The 15,188-nt window shown below is 45.8% G+C and overlaps 1 protein-coding gene across 1 annotated transcript in view; it reads left to right on the top strand.

The window, feature by feature from the left end:
• The first annotated feature begins 232 nt into the window (after positions 1-232).
• The window catches only part of LOC139762718 (tachykinin-like peptides receptor 86C), a 112,450-nt gene continuing 97,494 nt past the window's right edge, over positions 233-15,188 (top strand). Inside the window, exon 1 of the mRNA XM_071687743.1 lies at positions 233-1,232. Within this exon, the coding sequence (XP_071543844.1) occupies positions 641-1,232 (592 nt within the window). The 5' untranslated portion in view covers positions 233-640. The remainder of the gene's footprint in view (positions 1,233-15,188) is intronic.

Below are 15,188 nucleotides of genomic sequence, written 5' to 3'. Positions count from 1 at the left end.
GACAGACGGTCAATCAGCGCGACTAAACAAAGGTATGCGCGTGGCTCGATCATTGGAATTCAAATGTTTCAGAAACAGTTCGAATGAGAAGTGATACAACAGAGCTCGAAATGCGGCGGATCCTGTGACGAGGGAATACACACACACACACACACACACACACACACACACACACACCTCTGGTAGGTCAGGGGAAGAAGAGTTCAGTAGCTCCACGGACGTGGAGCTGGGAAGACGTGCGTTGGGAGGTGCTCGCGTGCGCGTGGCTCTCTCTCTCTCTGCCTGCTGCTGGATCCCCCCGACAGATGGGCTGACCCCAGCCGGCCTTCCAGGACCTGGCTCAGGAGTCGGCCGCCTCTCCCGCGTTCTACGACATGAGTCCTTCCCCCACCGACGCTGTCGCACGCTTGCGTCGCTCGTAGGGAAATGGAAAAAAAGAGAGAGTCTGTCCATCCCTTTCATTCATGTCTCACTGGACTACGAGGAGCGTAACTAGCCAGGAATATGTTTACTGGAAAAGATGTGGTGTAGATCGGTGTGTCGTGTTGCTTAGAGCCCCCAGACCCATCCAGGTCCTGCACGTGTTGACAGACGACGAGACATCCTTTCGTGACCCGCTCTCGTGACCTGTGACCTGCAGATGATGACGCAGGAGGTGGCGACCTACCCTGACGACAGCAGTTCTCAAGGTCACGACAGATACCGCGGGGGGGAGGAGGCAGCGGGGGGTCAACAGGGCGGCCCTAGCGGCGCCGGCGAGGTCCTCCCGCTGGCCAACTACTCCGAGGTCTACGCCACCTTCGTCGGGTGCCTGGTCTCGCAGTCGGACGACCTTAACCTCACGCTGGGGGAAGGGTTCTGGATCCCCTTCATCTACGAGACCTTCCACATCCAGCCTGACAATGCCACGGCGCGGTCTACCTCGGCGACGTCCCCCCCGCCCTCGGCGACGACGCCTTCGCCCACGCCTCCCGCGGGAGCCAACGGGTCTCTCGCCCGGGAGCCGATCCAGGCCACGACCTACTGGGGCGCCGCCACGCACGACTACGATGGCCTGCCCGTGGTGGTCATCCGGGACATACTGCAAAGGTGCTTCTCCCTGACCTCGGTCCTCAACACACCCCGGCCGTTCCTCCTCCCCTGGTGGCAGCAGTTCCTCTGGACGCTGGTCTTCGGCGGCATGATGGCCATGGCCGTCGGGGGCAACACCCTCGTCATGTGGATCATATGCGGTGAGTACAACATATGCGGTGAGTACAACTTATGTGGCGCGTACAACATATGTGGTTAGTACAACACATGTGGTGAGTACAATATATGTGGTTGATACATCTCTCTCTCTCTCTCTCTCTCTCTCTCTCTCTCTCTCTCTCTCTCTCTCTCTCTCTCTCTCTCTCTCTCTCTCTCTCTCAATATACAACATCCATCCAGGATAAACAAGACACGTTCACGGGACAGCGACATAAAACGTCTAAAAGAAACCTTGACACATGGTCAACATCAGTCCCAGATGAGCCACGAACACCCAGGCGCGTGATGCAGGTTGGGCGGCTGAGAGGACGTGCGGTGAGCGCCACGCGCTAGCCCTGCCTCTCTGGCTCAATCTCGTCGTAGGTACTCGTAAGCACACGTACGTACGTAGGTAGGTAGGTAAGAGGTACTCGTAGGTAGGTCGGTAGGTAGACACTCTCTGATTACAGAATGTAAATGTAACTAAACACCTTCTCATGTTTTATATGTGGGTTCCTCTTGTCGCCCCGGGGGTTCGATAACGCGGGTTCCTTCCTCTTATCGCCTGGGGGTGTGGTTAGGTGGGCGATATTAGCACCTACCGCCTCGAAGCAAGTGGATGATCTCAAACTATGCCTTCACATCTTTTGAGAGCTCGTCGCGTCCTTCATGTCTGTATGCGTCGGGGGCGCACCGCCACAAGTGCGGACGTGTGTGGACAGTTCGAGCGTCTCCATGCGGATATGTGGATAGTATCCAAAGCCTTTACTGCCAACAGGCAGGTGGCACGAGAACATGCGGGGTGGATATGTGGATAGTTCCATGAGCACGGGGTCGTGATGTGGATACTCCCAGGGTCAGTTTATGGCTAGGTGGATAGGGCTATCGCCTGTGGGTGGATTGTGTGGATAGTGCCACCTGCGTCTACAATGTGGATGGGTGGATATGTGGATAGTTCCATGAGCAGCGGGTCCAGATGTGGATACTCCCAGGGTCAGTTTATGGCTAGGTGGATAGGGCTATCGCCTGTGGGTGGATTGTGTGGATAACGCCACCTGCGTCTACAATGTGGATGATACTATTTCTTGCGTGTCGATATGTGGATAGAACCCTTGCCTCCCCCGTAGCGTGGATAGTACAATTAAGTGTGTGTGTGTGTGTGTGTGTGTGTGTGTGTGTGTGTGTGGGTGTTTCCAGCACGGATATGTGGATATTACCAATAAGCCTGATCTCTTAGCAAAGCCAATAAACACTCGCTTTTAAGAACAGTCCTCATATCTTGCTAAGAACCCCACCACTGAACATCCTTCAGCGATGCGCGATAATTTGACGCGAGATTCGAAAACCCTCGACTCGAAGCCTAATTATAAAAACCCTTTTTGCTCAGGACTGAAGTGCGATCCAGCCAGCTCTGTGTGTGTGTGTGTGTGTGTGTGTGTGTGTGTGTGTGAAGGGCCTCATGCGGGAATGGAATGGGAACCATGATCCACCACAGGAAAAGTGGATTGTGTGAAGAGATGTATTGATCGTATTAACCCGTATGGACTGAGGTGTTAACAGTGCAACGGAGTGATCAAGGGGAGTTCAACGACAACAGATAACAGGGGGTCTGTGTCCACAGCTGTGTGTCAGAGTGGAAGAATACATGATGGTCTGTGGCTAAACGTCTCTGTGGCGTTTGCTCTCAAACTACTCTAACTGGCAAATCAAACCATGTGTTAACAACCCCTCTGGAACGGAAAGAAGTAATTCGCCTTATTCGAAGGTAAACTATCAGCATCTGGGTCTGACCCCATCACTACGAGGGACACACACACACACACACACACACACACACACACCTACATCAGCAATACCCATGTGCGTATTCTTTGAAATCATGATCAACATGCTAATTGTTTCTATCGTTAAAGCTATATCAGGATACCCTAAAGTGGACATTTAGGTATATCCACTATATTCTTTAGCCTAACTATAGACGTAAGCTTTATCAACTATAAATGAAGGTAGATTATAGTTACGTTGCCTCTCTCGTATGTATATACTGTGCGTATGTATGTCCTGTGCGTGTGTACGCCCTGTGCGTATGTATGTACTGTGCGTATGTATGTACTGAATGCCTTTTTATCAATTCCTGACAGAGTTTCACGATAGCAGACCAAGCCATACTAGACGCACTTCAAACTCAACTGAGATAAAAGAAAAAAAAAAATACGAACTAACTCTTTCTGAAATAAGAAAAAAAATTTATATAAACATTAGTACATTTAATTTACGATCGCTGATCTGAAATGGTGGCAAATAATAATTTCTCCCTCTTTTTTTTTCTTTTTTTTTCGTCCAGCCAAGTCTTTGATACACCCTATGCGACGATACATTACGAATTTGACTCGTTTTTCAAAAGAATGCGTCGGGAATTCGTCCACTCATTCTGATGCTGCATTTCCCATCACCACCTAGCTACCCTCTCTCTCTCTCTCTCTCTCTCTCTCTCTCTCTCTCTCTCTCTCTCTCTCTCTCTCTCTCTCTCTCCCTCCACAACCATTCTCATCTTCGCTATGTTTCTAATTCGCGCTGCGGCAGAGAACAGACGATGCTATGTCCACGGAAGAGATCAGGTCATGGAGAGGAGGAGGAGGAAGAAGAGGAGGAAGAGGAGGAGGAGGAGGAGGAGGAGGAGGAGGAGGAGGAGGAGGAGGAGGAAGAGGAGGAGGAAGAGAACAAGGGACGGCCGGCGTGCGAAAGTATTAATTTTGTGGTCCGGATCGATAACAGAGTGCGACAGCATATCATGGCAAACACGATAGCGTGTCCTGTGTGTGTGTGTGGGGGGGTGAGAGGTCGATAGCAGGGCATTGTTATCATATTCGCAGGAGAGAAAGGGAATTTCACAGGTCTCCGCCAGCGTCGCTCACCGCTGAAGTCCACGCCAAGTCCCCACAATTGGAGGGTTTTTATTTTTGTCCCCCCCAAAAAAAAACTGTCATATGTAAGACGACCTTTGAATGAGACGACTTGGACCTTATCAGCACGACGGTGCGACCCTTGAGTGAGAAGGTATGACCCTTGAGTACGACTTTACCACGACCATTGCGTGAGAAGGTACGACCCTTGAGTACGACGGTACCACGACCATTGTGTAAGACGGTACGACCCTTGAGTACGACGGTACCACGACCATTGCGTCAGACGGTACGACCCTTGAGTACGACGGTACCACGACCATTGCGTGAGACGGTACAACCCTTGAGTGCGACGGTACGACCCTTGAGTACGACGGTACGGCCCTTGAGTACGACGGTACCACGACCATTGTGTGAGACGGTACGACCCTTGAGCACGTCGGTACGACCCTTCAGTACGACGGCACCACGACCATTGCGTGATATGGTACGACCCTTTGAGAAGGAAAGTCCAGTCGATGAGTACAATGGTGAGACCTGTGACCCGATTCCATAAACGGCCAATTCAGAGGCCGGGTCGTTATATACCCAAGGGTCGACCAATCGTGGAGAACGGTCGTGCTGTCGTCTTCAAGAATCATACCGTCATGGTTAGGGGGTCGTACCGTAATGTTCAAGGGTCGCTATATGCACTCAAGATAACCCAGCCCCGAACATACACCCAAGATAACCCAGCCCCAAACATACACCCAAGATAACCCAATTCAAAAGACTCGCTCATCACAACAGCACATGATGTTTTCAATATGCAAATGAACCGTGCATTCACTCTCCTATCTCACACGTTGTAAGCGAGTGTCAATGGTCTACGAATTCTAGTGAGACGCTGAAGAACTCGCAGTGTTGATGTGAACTCGCAGTGTTGATGTGAACTCGCAGTGTTGATGTATACGTGACACGAGGCCTGTACCCTCTTCGACTGACGAATGACGAGAATATGATATTCCTCCATGCCAATATGTAAAACTTCAATCCAATTCCGTTTCTACAAAACAGAATTCTTCTAAATCAAATTAAGATCAAACCTTCCTTCTCTCTTTGAGAACTCGTTTTCAAAGCTCAGGCGATATTTTGAAATGTATTTCTACACTTTTGTGTATCAGACGTGATCTCTCTCTCTCTCTCTCTCACCTGGGCGGGAATCATTATACGCGCGTTCGGCTACGCGAACCAACCCACCGTATCAACAGCTCTTACGCAGGTCAATGATAAGCCCTGAGTGCGTGTGTGCGTATGTAGATATCATTGTGAACTTGACTACACACACACACACACACACCCGCTGTTTCTATAGAGATACAGGAGTTAAAAATACCATCTATACATCTCGCGTATAAGAGGCGCGAGAGAAAACGAAAATAGAATTCCCTCTTGTACAATCGCATTTTCAGGAATCGTCATCACAAGGAAGAAAAAGATGAAGTAGGAGAAAAAAAAAGGGTGGGATCCAATCAAACATTTTTGTTGTTTTGTTCTTGTTTGTCTTGGCAGAACTTGTGTGTGGGAAGGGAAGAGGGAAGTGGGAATGGGGGGGGAGGGGGTTTGAATCTGAGAGGTTGTAATCACACTGGAATAAAAAGAAATGGGACGTTGTAAGTGGAATGTTTGCGACGAACACGACAGCATATATTGGTTTAGCTCCCGGTGTCTGTTATTAAAAAAAAAAAACCCGGATGGTTTAATGGTCTAGGTCCCGATGATTGTTGTGAGAAACCCGGATGGTTTTAATGGTCTAGTCCCCAATGTCTGTTATCAAAAAAAAACCCCGGATGCTTTAATGGCGTAGCTCCCTCAATAAAAGACAGTTGAAGGGGACGGTGGCAGAACACCTCAGGGACATGTAAACCCAGCAGCTAATGAGGCGACAAGAGCGAGGGATAAGGTAACACATCCGATGGTGAGGGGGAGGCTGCAAGACTGTATGAGGGAGTCCACGAGTGTCAGTTCATGAGAAAATGAAGGGCGAGGACGAAAGCAGATCACGTACGGACCAAGTGTCGTGCTCATGTAACAAGTAGTAATGAGGGGAATGGATGAAGGAGGAGGGAGTGAATATTGAGAAGCCTTGGTCCAATGTTTTGGGCAAGTCCGATGCGACGGATTCATTTTCGTTTGTGTTCGAGTATCTCAAGTCAGCGGTGGCTGATGTGTTATCTAACTCTATATCTGGAGAGAGAGAGAGAGAGAGAGAGAGAGAGAGAGAGAGAGAGAGAGAGAGAGAGAGAGAGAGAGAGAGAGAGAGGTTATGGTAATCCCGCCGTGAAAAGAAAACGGGGGGAAGAGTTTGCAGGGTTCGCGTCTGGAAAAAAAGGATTGATGATCGGGAATTCCTCATTCAAAAATGGTGACTGGATTCACGTGAGTAAGAGGGGGTCGAGGGTCAACAGAGGTTATTGGATTATGTGCTAACTGTCGTGAGTACAAAGGAAAGGTCACAGGGTCGGGTAAGTGCATACAAGGGGCGGCAGATTACACGTTGAATCACTTTCTACCTTGAAAGTTTACGGCAGATGTATGAAAAGCGGGATATATATATGTCTGCAAGGAGTGGTAGAAGGTGGCCTCTGTGCGTGTGTGTGTGTGTGTGTGTGTGTGTGTGTGTGTGTGTGTGTGTGTGTGTGTGTGGTGTTTTCTGAGGAGAGAACAGCATAGGGTATGGTTGAATGAAACTAGGAGAGCAGATGAGGGGAGTGGAAGGTATCTGTGGAACCAATGATTGCTCACGAATTGTATACGGAAGATGGGTTGTGTGTTTAACAAAAGGACAGTTTGTTTTGGAATGAGGAAGTTAAGTTGCTCGTGAAAGAGGAGAGGGAAGTGCTTAGATGGTATCTGTAGGGATGGAGTGCATATGATTCGGAGTACAAAAGAAAAAAAAAAATGGAGGAGATCAAGAAAATGGTATACAAGAGCTGAGAATGAGGACATATGAGAGATGGGGTGAGAGAGAACCTGGTGACTCAGCGCGGGAGAGTGTGCAAGAGGAAAAAGCTGAGCATAAGTACGAATAATGGTAATGGAGTGCAGCAGGGAGCGAAGAGAGAATGGTTGAAGCATAAATTTCAAAGGGGAAGAAGTTGGAGAAATTGGGGTGCTTCAGGCACCAAGGAGTGGACGTGCAAGCGAATGGGAGAATCAAGGAAGAAGCGGTGTGCCATAGTCATAGGGTGGGTGAGGGGGCGAAGGTCCCGGGAGCACTGAGGAAATGTTTGCAAAAAGAAGAAGTCGATGGTTGGGAAGGCCAAGATGGGTATGTATGAAGGTATAGTGGTCCCGACAGATGGTTTATAGATTTGAGTCTTTGGCCAAGAATACAGAAATTCGTTAGAGGGTTAGTATGTTAGGTTATGATGGTCTACCAGGGTTTGCTGAAGAGTATAAGGGGAGACTGTCTACGAGGATCTCTGTCAAAAGTGGAGGAGGCAAGAGGAAAGAAGACGTCAAAGACATATGGAAGAGTGGAGCGAGGGAGGTGTCTAGGAACTGGATCCGAGCATTGAGGAAGGTGAGGGGCGAGCACTGGACAGAATGAATGGGGACGCTGTGGTATATGGGGGGCGACGTGATAGGGGAATACGATGATGTCAAGCCAAAACTATGAAGTAGTCTGCGCGTTTCTCACTAGATGGGCAACATAACTGACTCAAGTTGCTTTTGTGTTTCAAAGTCCGGGACCCGGAGAAGGTCGAGTGGGATAGTGAGACTAGTTCCTTCCTCCCTCAACAGATGGCAGCACGATTAACTCGGGCGGGAGGAGGTGAGACTAGTTCCGTTTTCTCTCAACAGATGGCAGCAGAGTTCACTCTACAAGTCTAATGACAGAAATTAATCATCGACACGACAAGGGACTTGAGTCTCATGAAATCGTCTATACAACCGATAATTTCTGCTGTAAACTCACATTTTCTGTCTGATGACACACTTCAGATACGCTCGGGTCCAAGCTTGGCGTACTTATATAAGTTCTTCCAATAGGATCTGCGTAAGAGTTACGTCAATGGGTCTTTTTTTTTTCCCCAGTATTTTAACGCCTTTCTTACGCATTTAAAAGTATTCTGACCACTCGAAACAGTCATGACCCACATATCAAGTTCACAACTCGAACATCCTATTCTTTTACGAGAACAATAATAAAAAAAAAAAAAGTTGTGTGGATAAATTTGAAGCCTCGCTTTACAGAAAACCCTCTGTTTATTGTTAGGTACGAATTCAGTCTAGAAAAAAAAAAAATAAAGTGAGCAATGAAAAAACTTAATAGCGGAGCTTATCATTTATGAACCAGAGTTTGCCTGCAAACACAATCAGATTAACTTTACTAAAACCATTTTTCAGAAAGGAAATGATCTCCCAGCGCCGCCCACGGTTAATTCCAATGCATACAAATTCCTTTATGAGATCAATCAGTCTTCCATGATGATATGTGCTCTGCCACAACTTTATATATCTATATATTGGAAAGGATGACAATTTTGCGCGTGATCAAGATATTCCTATGAGTCCACGGGGGGAAATGAAACACGATAGGTTCGCAAGTGCACTTTCGTGTAATAATCACATCTCTCTTGTGTCTCCCTGATGATGTGATTATTACACGAAAGTGCACTTGGGAACTTATCGTGTTTCATTTTCCCCGTGGACTCATAGGAATATATATATATATATATACATAAAGTATATTGATTTCTTATGTAAATATGTACACTGGAAATATATCCTCTTCAATCATCCCCCATCCATGTAAAACCCAACTGTGTTGACTTAATCAAACCGTATTTCTACTCCTGAAAAAGTTAATACAAACACTATGAAAAGATGAAAAAAAAAAAAACCCGACTCGCAAGTTTCCACTGCTGGATCAACACCCGAGTCAATAACTGGAAGGTACACTGGAGAAAAAAAAAAAACACCAGAAAACATAGCAACTTACACCGTCAGTACAGATGATCAGAGATGTGTGTACATATCTTACGTTCCTTTATATTACGACTTCTAATATACTGTGTGCGTATAGGCTGTGTTATAGTGGTATACATATACCCCTATAGTGCACTGGGGTGATTAATACATCCTATAATTTACCCCCTTCGGGGTTATACCTCCTATGACCTACCCCTCGAACGTAACGCCACCTTTAATCTACCTCCTCCTCGTCCTCACGAGGTGCCTCCTATGATTTACCCATCCCGTCCAGCGGTCATGATCGAGCATATATTAGCTCGCTCATATGTAAACACAGTTGTTTGGAGGCGCAACACTGGGAGAAATGTTGGACAGACACACACATTTATGATCCTGTGCTGCTTGTATAAGGTAAGGATATGCATACATATTTATATCATACAAACCTCCAACAGCCAGGATCGAACCCGGGACCCCTGTGCAAGAGGCGGGAATGTAACCGCTAGGTTATGGGCCTGGCTAATAGGTGTAGACCCCGTTGCTCACCAACGTGAGACGAAGGGTATTCGAGTACATAGTATTCGAATAGTTATTTCCTATTAGCCAGGCCCATAGACTATCGGTTAGCATTCTCGCCTCTTGTACAGGGGTCCCAGGTTCGATCCTGACTGTTGGAGGTTTGTATGTTCTATGAAGGTGCGCGTTTCTAAGCACTATGTTCGTGTATATATATATATATATATATATATATATATATATATATATATATATATATACATATGATAGCAATAATTCCACACGGTCTCCATATGTATGTAAACTGGAATACATCAATACTATACAAGACAAAAATGGAAACTATACAATTCGTGAACATTGTCTGGAAAAAAAAAACTCAAATAACAGTGTTTCACAGCACGAACCATTCGTCTACGTCCTTCAGAACTAACGAAAAAAGGCGTTCGTTTTACGTGACAAACATTTAACGTTTAACAGACACTGGCCCACTTGAACTTTACTCTTTTAAGCGAAAAAAAAAGAACCTGTCAAAAATACTGCATTATTAAGTATTTTCACAACTTCCTAGACAGAGTGTAAAAGTTCCCCATCTGGATTTTTGTTACCTTGAAATTTGCAAGGGTTAAGATTTTTTATTTCCCCTTTTTATTTTTTAACATCAATAAAGATTTGTAGGATAAATGATAATTTTCGAGGGCAATGAAACAAAAGAAATTTGTGTATGTGTGTGTGTGTGTGTGTGTGTGTGTGTGTGTGTGTGTGTGTGTGTGTGTGTGTGCGTGTGTGTGTGTGTGTGTGTGTGTGTGCGTGTGTGTGTGTGTCAACACCTGCTACGGGTGTGGGTCAGGCTGAGGTATAACACAGCGACGTGGGGGGGGCCAAGGAGCGCAACTTGACAGCCACGGCAACGCTACCAGCACAAACGCGAGTCAGACAGTCATGGTTTCGATAAATTGCGAGCAATTTCACCTAGAAAGCGCTTCCCTGATTGGCTTGTCGCCGGGCCCAGACGGCAAATGAGAGGTCCTTTCATAGGCCAGCGGTCGCGGCGTCCTGACCAATCAGAGGTCATTTAGATGCAAACAACATGTGGTTACCTACATTGGTTCAGTAATCTACTATGTATGAAACATTTCCCCTGGGAATATATACAGTACATGACACATCACAAGGCAATAGTTATACATCATACAGTAGTAGTTATACATCATACAGTAACAGTTATACATCATACAGTAGCAGTTATACATCAAACAGTAGCAGGTATACATCACACACTAACAGTTATACATCATACGGTAGCAGTTATACATCACACAGCAGCAGTTATACATCATACAGTAACAGTTATACATCACACTCTAAGTTATACATCATACAGTAGCAGTTATACATCACACAACTATAGTTAAACATCATACAGTGGCAGTTATACATCACACAGCAACAGTGATACATCATACAGTAGCAGTTATACATCATACAACTACAGTTACACATCATAAGAGGATACAGTTAAAATCATACGTCTGGCACAGTTACAGTGAGACATTACACTGCTGCAGTGACACACGAAGGAGCTATAGTAACGGCTACAGTGACGAACATTGCCACAGATTTGGACAAAATCAGTCCTACATTTGGACAAAATGTGTCCTACATTTTGACAAAATCTGTCCTACATTTAGACAAAATCTGTCCCACAATCCGTCCCACATTTGGACGAAATCTGTCCTACATTTGGACGAAATCTGTCCTACATTTGGACGAAATCTGTCCTACATTTGGACAAAATCTGTCCTACATTTGGACGAAATCTGTCCTACATTTGGACAAAATCTGCCCTACATTTGGACGAAATCTGTCCTACATTTGGACAAAATCTGTCCTACATTTGGACAAAATCTGTCCTACATTTCGACGATCAATACTGATGGTTGAAGTCCGGCGATGGTTTATTTATACATCCTGAAGCCACGAGTTATTTCGGAGCCGAGATCATATTTCAAGCTGGCGTGGGATCAGAACCCTTTACCGCGTGGGATCAGAACCCTTTACCGCGTGGGATCGGAACCCTTTACCGCGTGGGATCAGAACCCTTTACCGCGTGGGATCAGAACCCTTCACCACGTGGGATCAGGACCCTTTACCGCGTGGGATCGGAACACTTTACCGCGTGGGATCAGAACCCTTCACGTGGGATCGGAACCCTTCACCATGTGGGATCAGAACCCTTTACCACGTGGGATCGGAACCCTTTACCACGTGGGATCAGAACCCTTCACGTGGGATCGGAACCCTTTACCGCGTGGGATCGGAACCCTTTACCGCGTGGGATCAGAACCCTTTACCGCGTGGGATCAGAACCCTTCACCACGTGGGATCGGAACCCTTTACCGCGTGGGATCGGAACCCTTTACCGCTGATGTACTACTGGGATCAATAGCGGTCAATCCTTGGCGTCACATAAGATGACTGGCTAAATCAGCTCATACGCTGATCTGAACGTGATTAACGATGGAGAATTAGGTCACGATAACCCTCAAACAAAGCGAACGAGGTCATTCGAAGGATTACGAGGGAAACTTACTTACTCAAGTCTCTCTTTCACTCATTTGTTTTTTGTTTACGGTTTCAGTGTTGACGGAATGAAGCGATGCTGAACCACACCCACGACCAACACCACTTACGACATCAAAACTACCAACCAGCCTTCCTTACTACTACTACTACTACTACTACTACCTACTACTACCACCACTACCACTACTACTACTACTACTGCCACTACCCCTGTTACCACGCCTACCACCACTGACCCCCCTCGAACCCACTCCCTCTCCGGCATCATAGCGACGTCCCTGATCAGCCAAGCATTATACAGGGTGTCCCAGAAATATGTACTCACTCTCTGACGATCCTGACCAGCCAGCATTATACAGGCTATCCCAAAAATATGTACTCACTCTCTGACACCCTTATAACTCACAAAATTTTTCTAATATCTTTTTTTCTTCAGATCCAATTTTGACGCTGAAAAAAAAAATAATAAAAACTTCAGCGAGTTATAGAGTGTCAAAAAAGTGTACGTGTAGGAAGAGAGGAAAGTGATTGGTTCTCAGTGAATGTAGGTTTGCGGCAGGGGTGTGTGATGTCTCCATGGTTGTTTAATTTGTTTATGGATGGGGTTGTTAGGGAGGTGAATGCAAGAGTTTTGGAAAGAGGGGCAAGTATGAAGTCTGTTGGGGATGAGAGAGCTTGGGAAGTGAGTCAGTTGTTGTTCGCTGATGATACAGCGCTGGTGGCTGATTCATGTGAGAAACTGCAGAAGCTGGTGACTGTGTTTGGTAAAGTGTGTGAAAGAAGAAAGTTAAGAGTAAATGTGAATAAGAGCAAGGTTATTAGGTACAGTAGGGTTGAGGGTCAAGTCAATTGGGAGGTGAGTTTGAATGGAGAAAAACTGGAGGAAGTGAAGTGTTTTAGATATCTGGGAGTGGATCTGGCAGCGCATGGAACCATGGAAGCGGAAGTGGATCATAGGGTGGGGGAGGGGGCGAAAATTCTGGGAGCCTTGAAGAATGTGTGGAAGTCGAGAACATTATCTCGGAAAGCAAAAATGGGTATGTTTGAAGGAATAGTGGTTCCAACAATGTTGTATGGTTGCGAGGCGTGGGCTATGGATAGAGTGGTGCGCAGGAGGATGGATGTGCTGGAAATGAGATGTTTGAGGACAATGTGTGGTGTGAGGTGGTTTGATCGAGTAAGTAACGTAAGGGTAAGAGAGATGTGTGGAAATAAAAAGAGCGTGGTTGAGAGAGCAGAAGAGGGTGTTTTGAAGTGGTTTGGGCACATGGAGAGAATGAGTGAGGAAAGATTGACCAAGAGGATATATGTGTCGGAGGTGGAGGGAACGAGGAGAAGAGGGAGACCAAATTGGAGGTGGAAAGATGGAGTGAAAAAGATTTTGTGTGATCGGGGCCTGAACATGCAGGAGGGTGAAAGGAGGGCAAGGAATAGAGTGAATTGGAGCGATGTGGTATACCGGGGTTGACGTGCTGTCAGTGGATTGAATCAAGGTATGTGAAGCGTCTGGGGTAAACCATGGAATGCTGTGTAGGTATGTATATTTGCGTATATTGCCCCGGTATATTGCCCTCCTTTCACCCTCCTGCATGTTCAGGCCCCGATCACACAAAATCTTTTTCACTCCATCTTTCCACCTCCAATTTGGTCTCCCTCTTCTCCTCGTTCCCTCCACCTCCGACACATATATCCTCTTGGTCAATCTTTCCTCACTCATTCTCTCCATGTGCCCAAACCATTTCAAAACACCCTCTTCTGCTCTCTCAACCACGCTCTTTTTATTTCCACACATCTCTCTTACCCTTACGTTACTTACTCGATCAAACCACCTCACACCACACATTGTCCTCAAACATCTCATTTCCAGCACATCCATCCTCCTGCGCACAACTCTATCTATCTATCTATCTATCTATCTATATATATATATATATATATATATATATATATATATATATATATATATATATATATACATACTACAGAACAATGTGTGCAGCACATCACAAACTACATCAAACATGAACCAGACAATGATGGAACTCACAACTCTGGCTGAAACACTCATGTCCAACAGTTTCACAACTCATTTTGAATGTCGCACGGTTTGAAATGAACCTTCTTTCTTTTTTTTTTTCAAGGTTTCACAAACTACACATGTCATGGCAACCACTCAGCTGTTCCAAGGCTTAAATGCCTTTCACACTGTCGTCAACCTCACACCATCAACCCACGAGAAGCCTCAAATATAATCCACTAAATCCAATCGAGACACAGAACCAGAGCAAAGGCTTCGAATCATCATATGAACCAAACGACCTTCAGTCCGAACCATATTATTCTCTCTCTCTCTCTCTCTCTCTCTCTCTCTCTCTCTCTCTCTCTCTCTCGCTTTCTCTTTCTCTCTGTCTCTCGCCGTTTCTTGTCGTCTGCTGGGTCACACTCCCGAGGCTCCACTCTAATGACCACATCTTAATTAATCTCGCCTCCTTTCCTTATCTATGTATGCTCATTACTCGCAATGACCATCAGTCATCAACATTCCTGTATTAACTATCACTGTTGTATTACCTATCACTGCTGTATTACCTGTCACTGTTGTATTACCTATCACTGCTGTATTAACTATCACTGCTGTATTACCTATCACTGCTGTATTAACTATCACTGCTGTATTAACTATCACTGCTGTATTACCTATCACTGCTGTATTAACTATCACTGCTGTATTACCTATCACTGCTGTATTAACTATCACTGCTGTATTACCTATCACTGCTGTATTACCTATCGCTGCTGTATTACCTATCACTGTTGTATTACCTATCACTGCTGTATTACCTATCAGTGTTGTATTACCTATCACTGCTGTATTAACTATCACTGCTGCATTAACTATCACTGTTGTATTACCTATCACTGTTGTATTACCTATCACTGCTGTATTAACTATCACTGCTGTATTACCTATCACTGTTGTATTACCTATCGTTG

This window comes from Panulirus ornatus, chromosome 44 (assembly GCF_036320965.1).
Source record: "Panulirus ornatus isolate Po-2019 chromosome 44, ASM3632096v1, whole genome shotgun sequence".
Lineage (NCBI taxonomy): Eukaryota > Metazoa > Arthropoda > Malacostraca > Decapoda > Palinuridae > Panulirus > Panulirus ornatus.
This window is presented reverse-complemented; position numbering and strand designations above follow the sequence as displayed.